Source organism: Arachis hypogaea, chromosome 7 (assembly GCF_003086295.3).
Source record: "Arachis hypogaea cultivar Tifrunner chromosome 7, arahy.Tifrunner.gnm2.J5K5, whole genome shotgun sequence".
NCBI classification, from domain to species: domain Eukaryota; kingdom Viridiplantae; phylum Streptophyta; class Magnoliopsida; order Fabales; family Fabaceae; genus Arachis; species Arachis hypogaea.
In genome coordinates this window covers 39,053,643-39,066,549 of record NC_092042.1, presented here as the reverse complement: position 1 = coordinate 39,066,549, position 12,907 = coordinate 39,053,643, and the positions used below count along the sequence as shown (strand labels likewise).

The following is a 12,907-nucleotide window of genomic DNA, read 5'->3' as shown; positions in this document are numbered from 1 at the left end:
GAGGTGGTGGCGGATGAAAGGTGAGGAACAAAGAAACTTCCTAAGACGGGTAGGAGAAGAGGCAAAGTGGGATGGGAATGGAAGCGCGGAAGAGATGTGGAAGGAGATAGCAGAAGTTATTAGAAGAACAGCAAAAGAAAGTTTTGGTAAATCTAAAGGAATAGGACCAAGAGACAATGAGTCTTGGTGGTGAAATGTGAGTATACAAGAAAAGATAAAGATAAAAAGGAAATGTTTTAAAGAGTGGTCTTTATGCCGCAATGCAGATAACTGGGAAAAATATAAAGCGACTAAGAAAGAGACAAAAGTGGCTATAAGTGAAGCAAAAACAAGAGCATATGAGGGTCTCTACCAGTCTTTGGGCACGAAAGAAGGAGAAAAAGGTATATATAGAATCGCAAAGAGCCGAGAAAGAAGAACGAGAGATTTGGATCAGGTTAAGTACATAAAGGATAAGGATGGAGAGGTGTTGGCTCAAGAGGAGAAGATTAATGAAAGGTGGAAGAGCTACTTCTACGAGTTATTTAATGAGGGACAGAAGATTTTTCCGAGCCTTGGTCGATTATGCACAAGGGAAGAAGATCAAAACTTTGATTACTATCGAAGGATTCGAGACTCTGAGGTAAAAGAGGCTCTAAAGCAGATGAAAAATGGCAGGACAGTAGGACTTGATAATATCCCGATTGAAGTTTGGAAGGGTCTTGGAGAAAAAGGCATCAACTGGTTAACCAAGCTTTTTAATGAGATTTTAAGGTCAAAGAAGATGCCTAATGAGTGGAGAAAGAGCACCTTGGTACCTATCTACAAGAATAAGGGGGATATACAAAGTTGTGGAAACTATAGAGGGATTAAGCTTATGAGTCATACTATGAAGTTATGGAAAATTGTGATAGAACGGAGGTTGAGAAAAGAGACACAAGTAACAGAGAATCAATTTGGATTTATGCCAGGCAGATCTACCACTGAAGCGATATACCTATTAAGAAGGATGATGGAGAGGTATCGTAGTAATAAAAGGGATCTACACATGGTGTTTATTGATTTGGAAAAAACGTATGATAGGGTACCAAGGGAGGTCTTATGGAAGGTTTTAGAAAAGAGGAGAGTAAGAATCACATATATTCGGACAATTAAAGACATATATGATGGGACCACAACTAGTGTGAAGACTCAAAATGGCGTGACAAAGGAATTCCTTATTGGTATAGGATGACACCAGGGATCATCCTTAAGTCCATACCTTTTCACATTAGTCTTGGAAGTACTCACAGAGCACATCCAAGAGCCTGCGCCATGGTGTATACTTTTTGCCGATGATATCGTCCTTATGAGACAGTCAAGGGAAGACCTAAATAAGAAGTTAGAGTTATGGAGAGAAGCTCTACAAGTGTATGATCTGCGCATAAGCCATAGTTTTTTATTGCGGATGGCGGCTCATGGCGGTGAGCCAAAAATCCGCCATAAAGTTATAGCGGATGGCGTTGCGGAAAATGGCGGAAATGGCGGATTACCTAAAAAATACACATATATGTACAAAAAAACATGTAAAAAATTGCAAATATAATAAACTATAAAATCTATCTATATAAGCAACTTTTTAGTCATAAAACATCCAATTAATATAGCAAATAGAGTAGCAAATTTAGCAAATAAAGATCAACAGGAGCAGCACCAACAGTAGGACCAGCAGAGGCAGGAGTAGGGGCATTAGAATTAAGGGCTTGTCTAGAAGTGGACATAGTATACTGAATGGAAAAAAATGGAAGAAGAGAAGTTTAACACTGATTATTGATAAAGAAGGGGCAGCAAGGAAGAGAGAAAAGAAAAAAAACAGGAGCAGAGAAGATGAAACACGTACGAACCAGCAGTGATGAACAGGTGATGAGCAGCAGTGATGAGAGAACAGAGACGAGCGGCGCGTCAGGTGGCGCGACGGGCGGAGCAACGGGCGGCTAGATGGGTGGCGGCGATGGCAGCGTGGTGAAGAAATCTGGGTCACAGGGATGAGAGAACAGAGACGTAGAGAGGGATTTTTTTGAAGAGGCAAAGGAGGTAGTTTTTGAATGAGGGGCTGAAAATTAGGGTTAGTGGTTAGTGGGATCTGACTTAGGTTTATTAAATTACCCAAGCCACCGTCAAATTTTTTTGAAAAACCTGAGAAATCCCGCTATTTCCGCCATGCAGATTGCGTCCCGCCATGGCGCCACCGCAATTGCGGCCGCCATGGCGCCCCCCGTTATAACCCCATCGCGGCGCCGAGTAAATGGCGGCAGGGTCAAAACTCGCCACGCCATACCGTTATGGCGCCGCCATAACCACCATTTAAAAACACTGGCATAAGTCGTAGCAAGACGGAATATATGGAATGTAAGTTCAGTCTGAGAAGGGAAAACTCCAATATAGAGGTGAAAATTGGAGAGAACATCCTACGAAAAGTTAAAAGTTTTAAGTATCTTGGGTGCATCATACAGGATAATGGAGAGATTGAACATGATGTAAATCATAGGATCCAAGCAGGTTGGTCAAAATGGCGGAGTGCATCTGGTTTTATATGTGACAAAAAGTGCCTTTAAAACTTAAAGGTAAATTCTCTCGCACCGCTATAAGACCGGCTATACTGTATGGTACGGAGTGTTGGGCGGCTAAAGGAGAGCACGAACATAAGTTGAGTGTGGCAGAGATGAAGATGTTGAGATGGATGAGTGGTCATACGCGATTGGATAAAATAAGGAATAAAGATATAAGGGAGAGAGTTGGAATAACACCCATTGTGGAAAACATGGTTGAATCGCGTCTCAAGTGGTTTGGACATGTGAGAAGAAGACCGATAAAACATCCAGTCAGAAGGGCGGATGAGATGGAAGATGCACAAAAGGCGAAAGGCAGAGGAAGACCTAAGAAGACCATCCATGAGGTGGTCAAACGAGATCTATATGTAAACGGTCTCTCTGCAGACATGATACATGACAGAGCACAATGGCGTCGCACTTAGTGGGACAAGGCTTTGTTGTTAGTGGGACAAGGCTTTGTTGTTGTTGTTGTTGTATTCTATCCACCTCCAGGAAGGAACATCACTTCATAACCACTCATTTATGATTTCCTTTATTTTTTTGGGTTGTATTTTATCTTTCTTTCTTAAATGTTTGTGATAATAAATCAATGTGGAAGGAGAATCATTCTTACTTCATGGTGTATAAAGGAATTTCTCTGGTGCTATAGCGGTTTCTTGAAAATTCTGCCAGTGCCGCTATGGCGGCTTTTTGAAGTGGATTGATCAATCATTTAGGGCTTCCTTCTTCTAACAGCAAAGTGACGATGGACTTGATGAGTTCATTATTGAGCATGAGCGCCTCCTGAAAGCAAACAGAGCCCACGTATTATTCTATGTTGAAAGCAGTAATCATGAAGAAGCAATAATGACAAACAAATAGCACTACAACAAACCAATAGATTTTCAGTTATTTGTACATAATTGGAGGACAAAAAATAGCTAAAAAAGTTCAAGACCATATAGATCATAAATAACAACTGAAAATGCATCATTCATACCATGAATATCGCACAGCATATTGCATAAAGAGTAATCCTAAATCATAATTGAAGGATTTATAGTTACGACAACTATTAGGTTGAGATATATAACATATATATCATAATTGAAGGACTAAAATTAGCTAAAAGTTCAAGACCATGACTGATTTATAGTTACCACAATATTAGGTAGAGATATATAAATGATTTTATATTTAAAACACCCTCATGCAAAAACCCTTTTGGGGCTTGAAGAATGCTCATACACATGCCCATCCATTCCTTGTGCTGAAATTTAATTTTTATTCAAAAGAATTGGGGAAACAACAAAGAAAACTCTAGACCTTTTAGTCCTGGAGGTTTTGAACTTTCGATGCTATGTCATAAAACCATCTCTTTTTAAACTTCAATATTAGATAGAAGTATATGAATAATTTTATATCTAACCAAGTAACCATTTGTTTGCAAGTGAATTAGTTCAAATTCAACAGAAACAAGTATGAGCCCAAGGTGGACCCATGCATCCACAAAAATAAATTAAGAGAAACCATCCAGATAAAGTTACAGATAATGGGGAAACATATCAACCATAAGAGAGCTTCAAGTAATGAAAAATGGCACCTCCGGTTTTCGAATAAGCTCCTTCAGAAAGGTATGTAGAGTTTGTCTTAGCTCCTTGAATAACACAGCTATTTGTGCAGGTGCACTCAGTTTCAACCACCCATCAATTGTTACAAGTCCAGTCTACAAGGAAAGAGTAAACCGAAAAAAATTCAACATTTTAAGCAATATATAATTTTATTATAAAATGCTTAATTTTTTGATCATAACATTTCCCAGCTAATTGTTATTTAATACTCTTTTCATTTTCAAAAAACCAATCCGTTAAGGTTACTGAGCAAAGGTTAAGAAAATAAATAATGTCAGTTAAAGGAAATTACTGTTACAAATGACAACAATAACAGTAATGCCTTTTCCATTTAAGTGGGGTGGGATCTGAGCGGCACTATAGATATAAAAAATTTTATTAATCTAACTCTTTCTTCATGGATTTGCCTATTATTAGAAATTTCAATTTTATTTTTGTCTAAATTAACTGTTATTAAGTTACTAACGCATCCTTAATATTCTATCTAATTTCATTTTGTGGAAATGCAATAAAAAACAAGGGATAGAGTTCGAAATTCTGAGGAAAAGAAGTACAAGGAAATAGCAGATGGGTGGAAAAAACAAATTATTTAATGAACCTATCTAGGAGCAAGTACGCTTTCTCAAGATGAAATTGTCCTATTAGTAAACTCGAGATTAAAATAAATGAGAAATAGAGAAGTTGAGGTACCCTTTCATTTTTGCACAAGTGGAAACAATAGTATATCAAATACAGATTTAGCAAAGTGGCACTAAAAGATTTCAGAGTATACCATTTACAACTTATGATTTGAGCATCCTGAATGGTAGAGGGAGATGTAAAACATAATGTGTTGCAATTTTTGTTTTGGATTAAAAACGTATAAAACAATGAGACAAACACAATTTTAAAGAAATGATTGCAGCAGGGTGAACAATCAAATACAAGAAAGAGATCAATGTTCACTAGGAGAAGGTTGCAATGCATCTTACTGAAAAAGGTGCTTCAAACACTCTATTGGAATTTGATGTTCCAATACTTCTTTCTTAGTGGGGCAAGGTTCAGTTGTCATTGTTATTTATTTACATTAATAAAAAAACTAAAACAACATAATTTCTCCATGGTAACATTTTGAAGTGGAGTAACTTGCAACCTAAGAAAATAGTAATTGGTCCATTTTTAAAGATCTATGAAGTAAACTTATAAACATCATATACTGCCCAAAGAGAACCAGAACATGTACCTGATGCTGAACATTAATTGACCCCCCAAACAGCAAAATGGAGTATGGAGAAACAACAGAAGTATCGCGTAAAAATACTCTGTTTGTTTCAACCTGAAATACCAATAGCTAGATTTATATCACAGACCCACATATATAATGCTTTAAATCTAAAGTAGATGCAGATATTTATGTATTTTAACTTTTTGAGTATAGTCTTTTTTCAATAAAAGTTTATCCAAAAGATTTTTTCCAAAGAGATTGGAGGCTAGCAGCTTGTGAGTCAAGGGTGAACCGAGTTTGAGCAAGGAAATTATTTTCTTCGGTTCCTGGCTCAACTTAGCTTAGCTCCTTTTCACTACAAACAGGTATCATGAGTTGACTACAACCCTTTTAGAGTTTTAATAGGGATGGAAAAATATAAACATAACAAAAATATCATATGAAAGAAACAGAACAAGTAATAACACATAGTAATACATTTTCAAATCATATCAGAAAAGCATCCTGAAAGGGCAAGCTAACAAATTTCCACTTATAAATTGCTAACAAACCTTTTCAAGGAAGATGAGAAAGGGGTATTGAAAGGATTTAGTGTTACTGTTGATAGAAGAAGGATGGATATGAACTTCTCTTCTTCCGTCAAACCAGACTGTACGACCACTATTTCCAGAGTTAGAAGACTGGTTGAAGGTGCTAAGAACTGCTCCAACAATACCGTGTTCACTAGCTGCCACATTGGGATACAAACCAGCGCATAGTATAGCCTGCAAGGGTATATTCTGAGAGATCATTGCACAGGAAAATGGATAGTGACACTTACAAATCCACTCTTTTAACACTACTTCTATATCACCTAGTTCTTGCATAGATTTGTTTCTTGCACATTGAATGGTCCAGCACACCGAATTAAGAAAACAGTGATAGATAAATTATATTCATGGTGATTTAGAAAACACTCAATACACAGCTTGCATTCCAAAACCAATAAATTGAATACCATTTCAAATGATATGCACCAAGAACTAAAATATTTATTTTGAGAGTTGAGACGAGAAGGATACCAATATGTGATACAAAACATTTATAGTGACAAGCATGTAGGAAAAAAACAATGTAATGGTTTAGGTTGCCATCATAAGATCCAATGAAGTATAACAAGCAACAGAAACAAAGTCCTCTCACCACCACAAAAAAAAAAAAAAAAAAGAAGAAGAAGAAAAGTAATTGAAGAAAGCAGCACAGGTCAATTAAATGCTATGCTCCATTCAATGCATCACTACAAAATAATATTTACAATTTGGACTCAAATAATTATGCCTTTGCAAGAGAGAAAATGAAATATCCATTCACTTTATAGTGTGACAGCTATTCAATTTTGATATTTCAATTGGTTGAGTTTTGAGATTTTTCCTTCTTTTTAGTTGAGAAAAGGAAAATAGTATACTGTACACGCAAAGTTTAAAAAGCAATTACCAAAAGCTTCTTAAAGAAGTCAAGGCATAAACCAGCTAAGCACACTGCAAGTTAACGAAAATGACCACATAAAATTAAACAGGACACATGGAACAGAACAACAGCTGAAATCCCCCAAGAACAGGAAACTAGTATTGCTTGAATGTTAAAACCAGAAGATCTGAACACATTACCTTGACAACTGACGAATGATGTGCATGTGCATTGAATGGTTGTGATGCATCAGAAAGCCAACGGTCAAGACTCCCTAGCTTTTTTCGATCCAACTGGAGTAGTTCATATTATTGATTAGAACCAAGATTTATATAGCAAATTCTTTGATTCTCAACTGGACGTGTAGAGAAGAGCTCAACTAATATTGGATGTCAATACGAATAAAGAAACAAGGAAATGAAACCAAAAGAGACTAGTCAACAGGGCAACAGAAGTGAATGACTATTTTTTCACCATTTATCTTAATCATAAGGGATGGGGGTGCTTTAGTGCACCAGAGTTAGGAAGTATGAACAAACTGCGTGTGCAAGAGATTCACTGATAAAAACAACCCCTACACCAATATATATATATGACTCTACATTATGTAATCTGTACCTTAATGTTAAGATCTTCAGCATCAATATACAACTGAGCTCAAGAATAAACAAAACCAAGCATTATTCAAAAATAAGAGAGTACACCTTATCATCTTTAGGAAGAGTGATGAAACCAATGTCTGCTAGCAATGTTCCAAACTGCATTCTCATATCCCTGAAAAGATTAATAGAAACCACAAGTAGACATAAGAAATAGAAATGCAGTGTCTCCCTTAAGACTGAAATCAAGGTGAAATCTGAAAGAAAAAGTGAAGTTTTTGAGCAAGTAGAGCCATCCTTATAGCCTAACCTTAACTAGCATAAAAAAGAAAACAACCTCCCTAACATCATATACCTTCTGCTCTCATCACTCTTTACACATATAGCTGACTTACAACTAGGGCCCACTACAATTGCATCCTATCAAATATCATCCATAAAAACAGATGTAGAAAAAGAATTCACATATAAAGTTATAAACAGACAATTTATAAAACAAATATCGAGTTGACATTTGTCATTCCTTCTAATATGTGCATAGCATAAATTTGTTCCCAGTCCTAGACACATTGAAGAAGTTACATAAATATATAAATTCTGTCTATATCTATGAGGGAGATGAAATATTGAAGGGAGCATTTATTGCAGTAATTTCAGCCAGTATTCTGTACTTGATTAGGGTTAGGCACATCAATGAAGGTGGATTGAAAACCAATATTATAAATTGTGAAAGAAAAAGTTATCTTTAATCTAAGAGACTGTTATTAACTCAAACATCATTTTAAGGGGGAGGAAACATATATTTAACAAGCAAATTTGCTAACTGCACAAGACAAGGATACCAGATAGCGTTCTTGTAGTAACAATTACACAACAAACACCCTTCATTTTGGGCAACTGGTTAAAACCATTTCCACAATAAGATTTCCAGATTACGTTTGCTATAATTGAAAAAGAAATGTTACTAAAATGGAAGGAAAGAGCACAAAAGAGGACAATGAATCCTCACAAGGAAACAAGTAACTCCTATATGTTATCAGAGTCCTTAGGAGATGCAGAGTTTTAAAGAAAGGAACAAAATCAGAGAGAAAGTGAAAGAAGTTTCTATTAGACGTGAATAATCTCATTCCATGGTAATTTTTTAGCGTTTATACATCGTCAGTGGAGATGAGTTAGCTAATGATTACCAACCAAATCTGATTAGATTGGAATATCTATATTCTTCAATATATTTTAGCATATAGATAAATCACGCAAGAAAGCACATTGATCCATTTGTATAACACATTTTTCCCATTTTTTTATTGTAACAAGTTACTATGCAAATTACTTGTTACCATTGGATATGTTACTATTGTAGATTTGTAGTTAACCTGGAAGAGTGGAAAACCAAAAGGATCATAAAGGCAAGGCAGATGCTATATATACTATATGTAAGAATCTACAACACAAACAACATTGAACACACCATGTCATTATTACTCAAATATCATAGTTTGAAGCCACAGTTATCAAAATCTACACAACTAACAACAGTAAGTCAACAATAATACAAGCATAAACATATATTAAAGAGTGAATTTAAGATATCCTAACACCTTATCATATACATTACAGAGCTGCTCAGAAAGAAGGAATTGCAGAATTGTTGTGCAGCTTTAGCTCCTTTCTGCATATTTAAAATTTTAAAAAGATTAAAAATGTGTTGAAAGAACACTATTGTATGCCGAATGAATCGGCTTCTATGGATAAATGCAAAGACCAATGCCTTATGATGAAGAGCAGGAACAAGTTTTCTTATTTTTCTTTTATCAGTTGTTCTCCGTGAATCATGACACAATGGTACTTACTAGCATTACTTCTAACATATTGCTTCACGTGCATAGATACCATAAGAGAGTGTAAGGAAATAACTAGCATGTGCTTCAATCAAGGCAGTCATATAACAACTTAAGAAAATATGTAAAAAGAAAAATACAATCACATGCTGACCTCAGTCAAAATCCTTTCCCATCTTTTATAAGCTAACATCATTAGTAAGTGATCAGATTGCTGATCAACATTGTTGGTATCACCTGGCCCGTCTACCTTGTGATTCAACAATGATAATTTTGCTCTTTCAACATTTTGCCTCTGCAGATTGACATACAATATGTTCAAAACTCAATATAAAGAAGTAAAATGGTGTGAAAATCTTAGTACCGATACAGACCTCATCCTTTGGATATATAAATGGAGACTTGTAGCTTAGAAATGCAGAGATTGAAAGAATAGGCGACAAGCAACCAAATATTGCACCATACAGCATCATCTGTAAATACCAAAAATAAAAAATTAAAAAATAAAACACTGCATTGGTGATTGGCAAAGTATATAATATATAATTTATCATCCACATTGTATATGATGAGCAGAATAGGATTGAAATGAACCATTTCCAATCCAGGATGTTGTTTCAAATACACTTGATATACAATATTTACATTTGCCAGCAGGGAGCGAAGCAAAGCAGGCTACATTTAATATTGATATAGTTAAGGAGAAACTAAATAGTTATTACTCACAATGTCAGATCAAAAGAGAGAAAGTATGGAGAGAACTATCGTTTTCAATTTAGGTGAAGTACAACAATCTTAGAAAGGAAAAAACACTTGATAGAGCTCAAGAAATACTTGTGAGAAAGATAGCTTCAGCCTTAAAAATCTGAAATTCAGTTTAAGCTTTCAAAGATAAAAAAATGACACGGTATACACCTTTCCAATTAAGACATCAACAGGAAGTTTTGCCAAATGATGTCCAAGCGGTGTCAGCTGCTCATCACCTTCAAGAGCACCAACCTACAATATATTTGTTTCAATGAAAGTAAAATACGTAGAGATCAGGTAAAATTTTGAATTTCTGTATTATAAAATTTTTGAAACAGGTTAAGATTCTATGTGAATGTAATTCAACACATAACTAATAGGACTGTATAGAAAAAAGAGCATAAATGGAGCAGGAAATTGTCTCGCCAAAAATAAACAGAAATAGAAAGTGAATATCTCAATCACAATACAATTTAACAATGAGGAGTATTTATCAAAGCTGGGTCAAAAGTCAAAACCAACTATAATGTACGTAAATCAAATAGAAACAGAATTATAAAAAAATAACAACCACAATAACTCATACTCTGAAATCAGTGATAGAGTGAAATACAACTATACAGTACCTCATATAGTAAGGATATTGCTGAACTCATTGCTTCAACCTTTGGAGGTTCTAAAGCCTGATAATGGAAATATATTTAAAAGAACTATCCAGATAACCTATTTGGAGAGTATTTTTTAAGTAAAAAAAAATACAGTTGTTTACCTTGGACAAAAATGGCTTAATATGACCAAGAGACAGTAACTTAATCTGCAAACACAGTTCAACTAATGGCATCCGAAGCATCTCTGGAACCTTGATAAGAATAATATAACAGGAGCAAGTATTAGTGGAGAAGGATGGAAGGGAATACAAAACATAGTGCTAAGACACCCTTTTGAGCATTTTCAATACATACCTGATAAGGACGCATGAGACTTTCAAACCTGTGACGAGTGTACAAGCAAAAGCAAGTTCCAGGTTTTACACGTCCAGCTCTGCCCCGGCGCTGCCTTGCATTTGCTTGAGATATCCAATCTTCAACCATGCTAGACAATTTCTATAACAATCACAAAACAATAATAACTGGTTATATTATCCTGTACAAAGCATATATGTGTTTTATGAGTGTTGAGCTTACAAGTTTTAAGGTAGGAAGGAGGAAGAGACATAAAAGGAACTAATGATGCATTGATCTAATATGATGTTGTGAAGTATAAGACAAAGCACTAATTAAAATTTAAGTGGCATAACTAGATTGTCAAGGTCAAGAACCTACTTGGGCAAAAACATTTATACAAATACATACATGACACATGAACATAGACTAGTCAATCTCGCCAGCCTACCTAGGCCAGATGCCTATCCTGGCCGACATACTCAGCGAAAGTTCTCTGGAGGTCGAATTTCGACGCGATTTTTTGCAAGCACATTTAGAAAATCGAGACATTTCCATTCACCAAATTTAGTAATTTTACACCAAGTAGATTTTTTTTGGTATTTTTCCCACCCAAAAAGCCATACCATCAAAAAAATGGAAAAGGAGGCACAAAGGTCATTTTGGCCACCAATTATTTTGTGTAACCTTTAAATAATATTCTTAAGGTTCCCCTCAAAATTTCAGGCAAAATGCATGAACCAGATATAGGCATAGTGGCACAAATAAAAAAGTTAATCACAATCAACATAATTATACTAAAATTAAAAATGCATATAAATCACAACTCAACAAAAATAATACCCAGTAAAATGATGCCTAATCAAAAGTCAATTGAGACCCAAAACAAAAAAGAACCAACAAAAAATGAAATAATAAATGTCAACAGGGGAAAAAAAGGTGCCTCTTGTATGTGCCATATACCAAGAAGACCTGCATAGCCAAACACAAAGGATCGTCTTGAAATGTATTTCCACCAACCCAGTACCCACATTGTGCCATCCCACATGTAATCGTTTGTCAGACAACATTCATAACAACAATAACAGCATAACTAGAAACCATCTCATTCGCACCATGCCACTTCATCATTGTCATTGTCAATTTATCATAAGGAAATAGAGATCCTTGATGAGGGAGAAGAATGGAGTACTAGGAGATCAAGGGATGGTGCAGAGGTCCAGCAACAGACATTGCAGAAGGCTGCTGGGATGAGCAGAGAAAGAGAAAGGCAGGAAGTTCGATCTGAATAGAGAGCCTACTAGGTTTTTATCGAGTGGGATGAGCAGGGGGTGGACTGGATCAACTTGAATGCTCCAAAATATTGGACGAGCCAACTCGCCCGAAGCATATGATCCGACTGACTGAGTTATGCTCTTAATCAGCACCCATTCAGTCTCACAAGTCTGATTTTCAAAGCAAGATCGAGTAAAAGATGACCTACAGGAATGTGTCATCATATGATCATACATGTTTGCACGCCATCTTGAAGACCATTCCCAAATCCTGAACCAATGTGGGACATCTTGATACACTACCCTGAAGTCCAAGAATTAACATCTGAAGCCTGAAGTTTGTAAAATAGACTTGTCCAGGTGACCCAACTAACAAATACAGAACAGAAAAGGCTCTGACACCTGATTAGAATTGATGGCATTTTTCCGTATCTATCATGAAACTAGGCTCCAAATCCAAATTAAACGAGAAAATAAAATCATTAAATATATGGAAAAATTCAACCTAGTCCTAAGCACTTCATGATGATTTTCTAAGATTAGAATAATAAGATACCTTCATATATTCTAAAATTCTCAATCAACCAATCTAAAGCTTCCTAAGTTCCAAGCTTATTACCAACAAATCCACTACAATAGGAAAATATGACTCCATATAACGTGGTTGCCAGGGGACTC

General features: G+C 35.7%; 1 protein-coding gene across 2 annotated transcripts in view; it reads right to left on the bottom strand.

The window, feature by feature from the left end:
• Positions 1–12,907, bottom strand: part of LOC112702951 (DExH-box ATP-dependent RNA helicase DExH7, chloroplastic) — a 29,566-nt gene that overhangs the window by 3,013 nt on the left and 13,646 nt on the right. For both annotated transcript variants that reach the window (XM_025754199.3, XM_072199392.1), the window contains exons 21-33: positions 10,977–11,117; positions 10,784–10,873; positions 10,641–10,697; positions 10,183–10,266; positions 9,642–9,740; positions 9,422–9,562; positions 9,028–9,098; positions 7,535–7,604; positions 7,031–7,123; positions 5,936–6,148; positions 5,403–5,495; positions 4,153–4,275; positions 3,184–3,353 (exon numbers count right to left, since the gene is read on the bottom strand). In XM_025754199.3, the coding sequence (XP_025609984.1) occupies positions 3,279–3,353; positions 4,153–4,275; positions 5,403–5,495; positions 5,936–6,148; positions 7,031–7,123; positions 7,535–7,604; positions 9,028–9,098; positions 9,422–9,562; positions 9,642–9,740; positions 10,183–10,266; positions 10,641–10,697; positions 10,784–10,873; positions 10,977–11,117 (1,350 nt within the window). In that variant the 3' untranslated portion in view covers positions 3,184–3,278. The remainder of the gene's footprint in view (positions 1–3,183; positions 3,354–4,152; positions 4,276–5,402; positions 5,496–5,935; positions 6,149–7,030; positions 7,124–7,534; positions 7,605–9,027; positions 9,099–9,421; positions 9,563–9,641; positions 9,741–10,182; positions 10,267–10,640; positions 10,698–10,783; positions 10,874–10,976; positions 11,118–12,907) is intronic.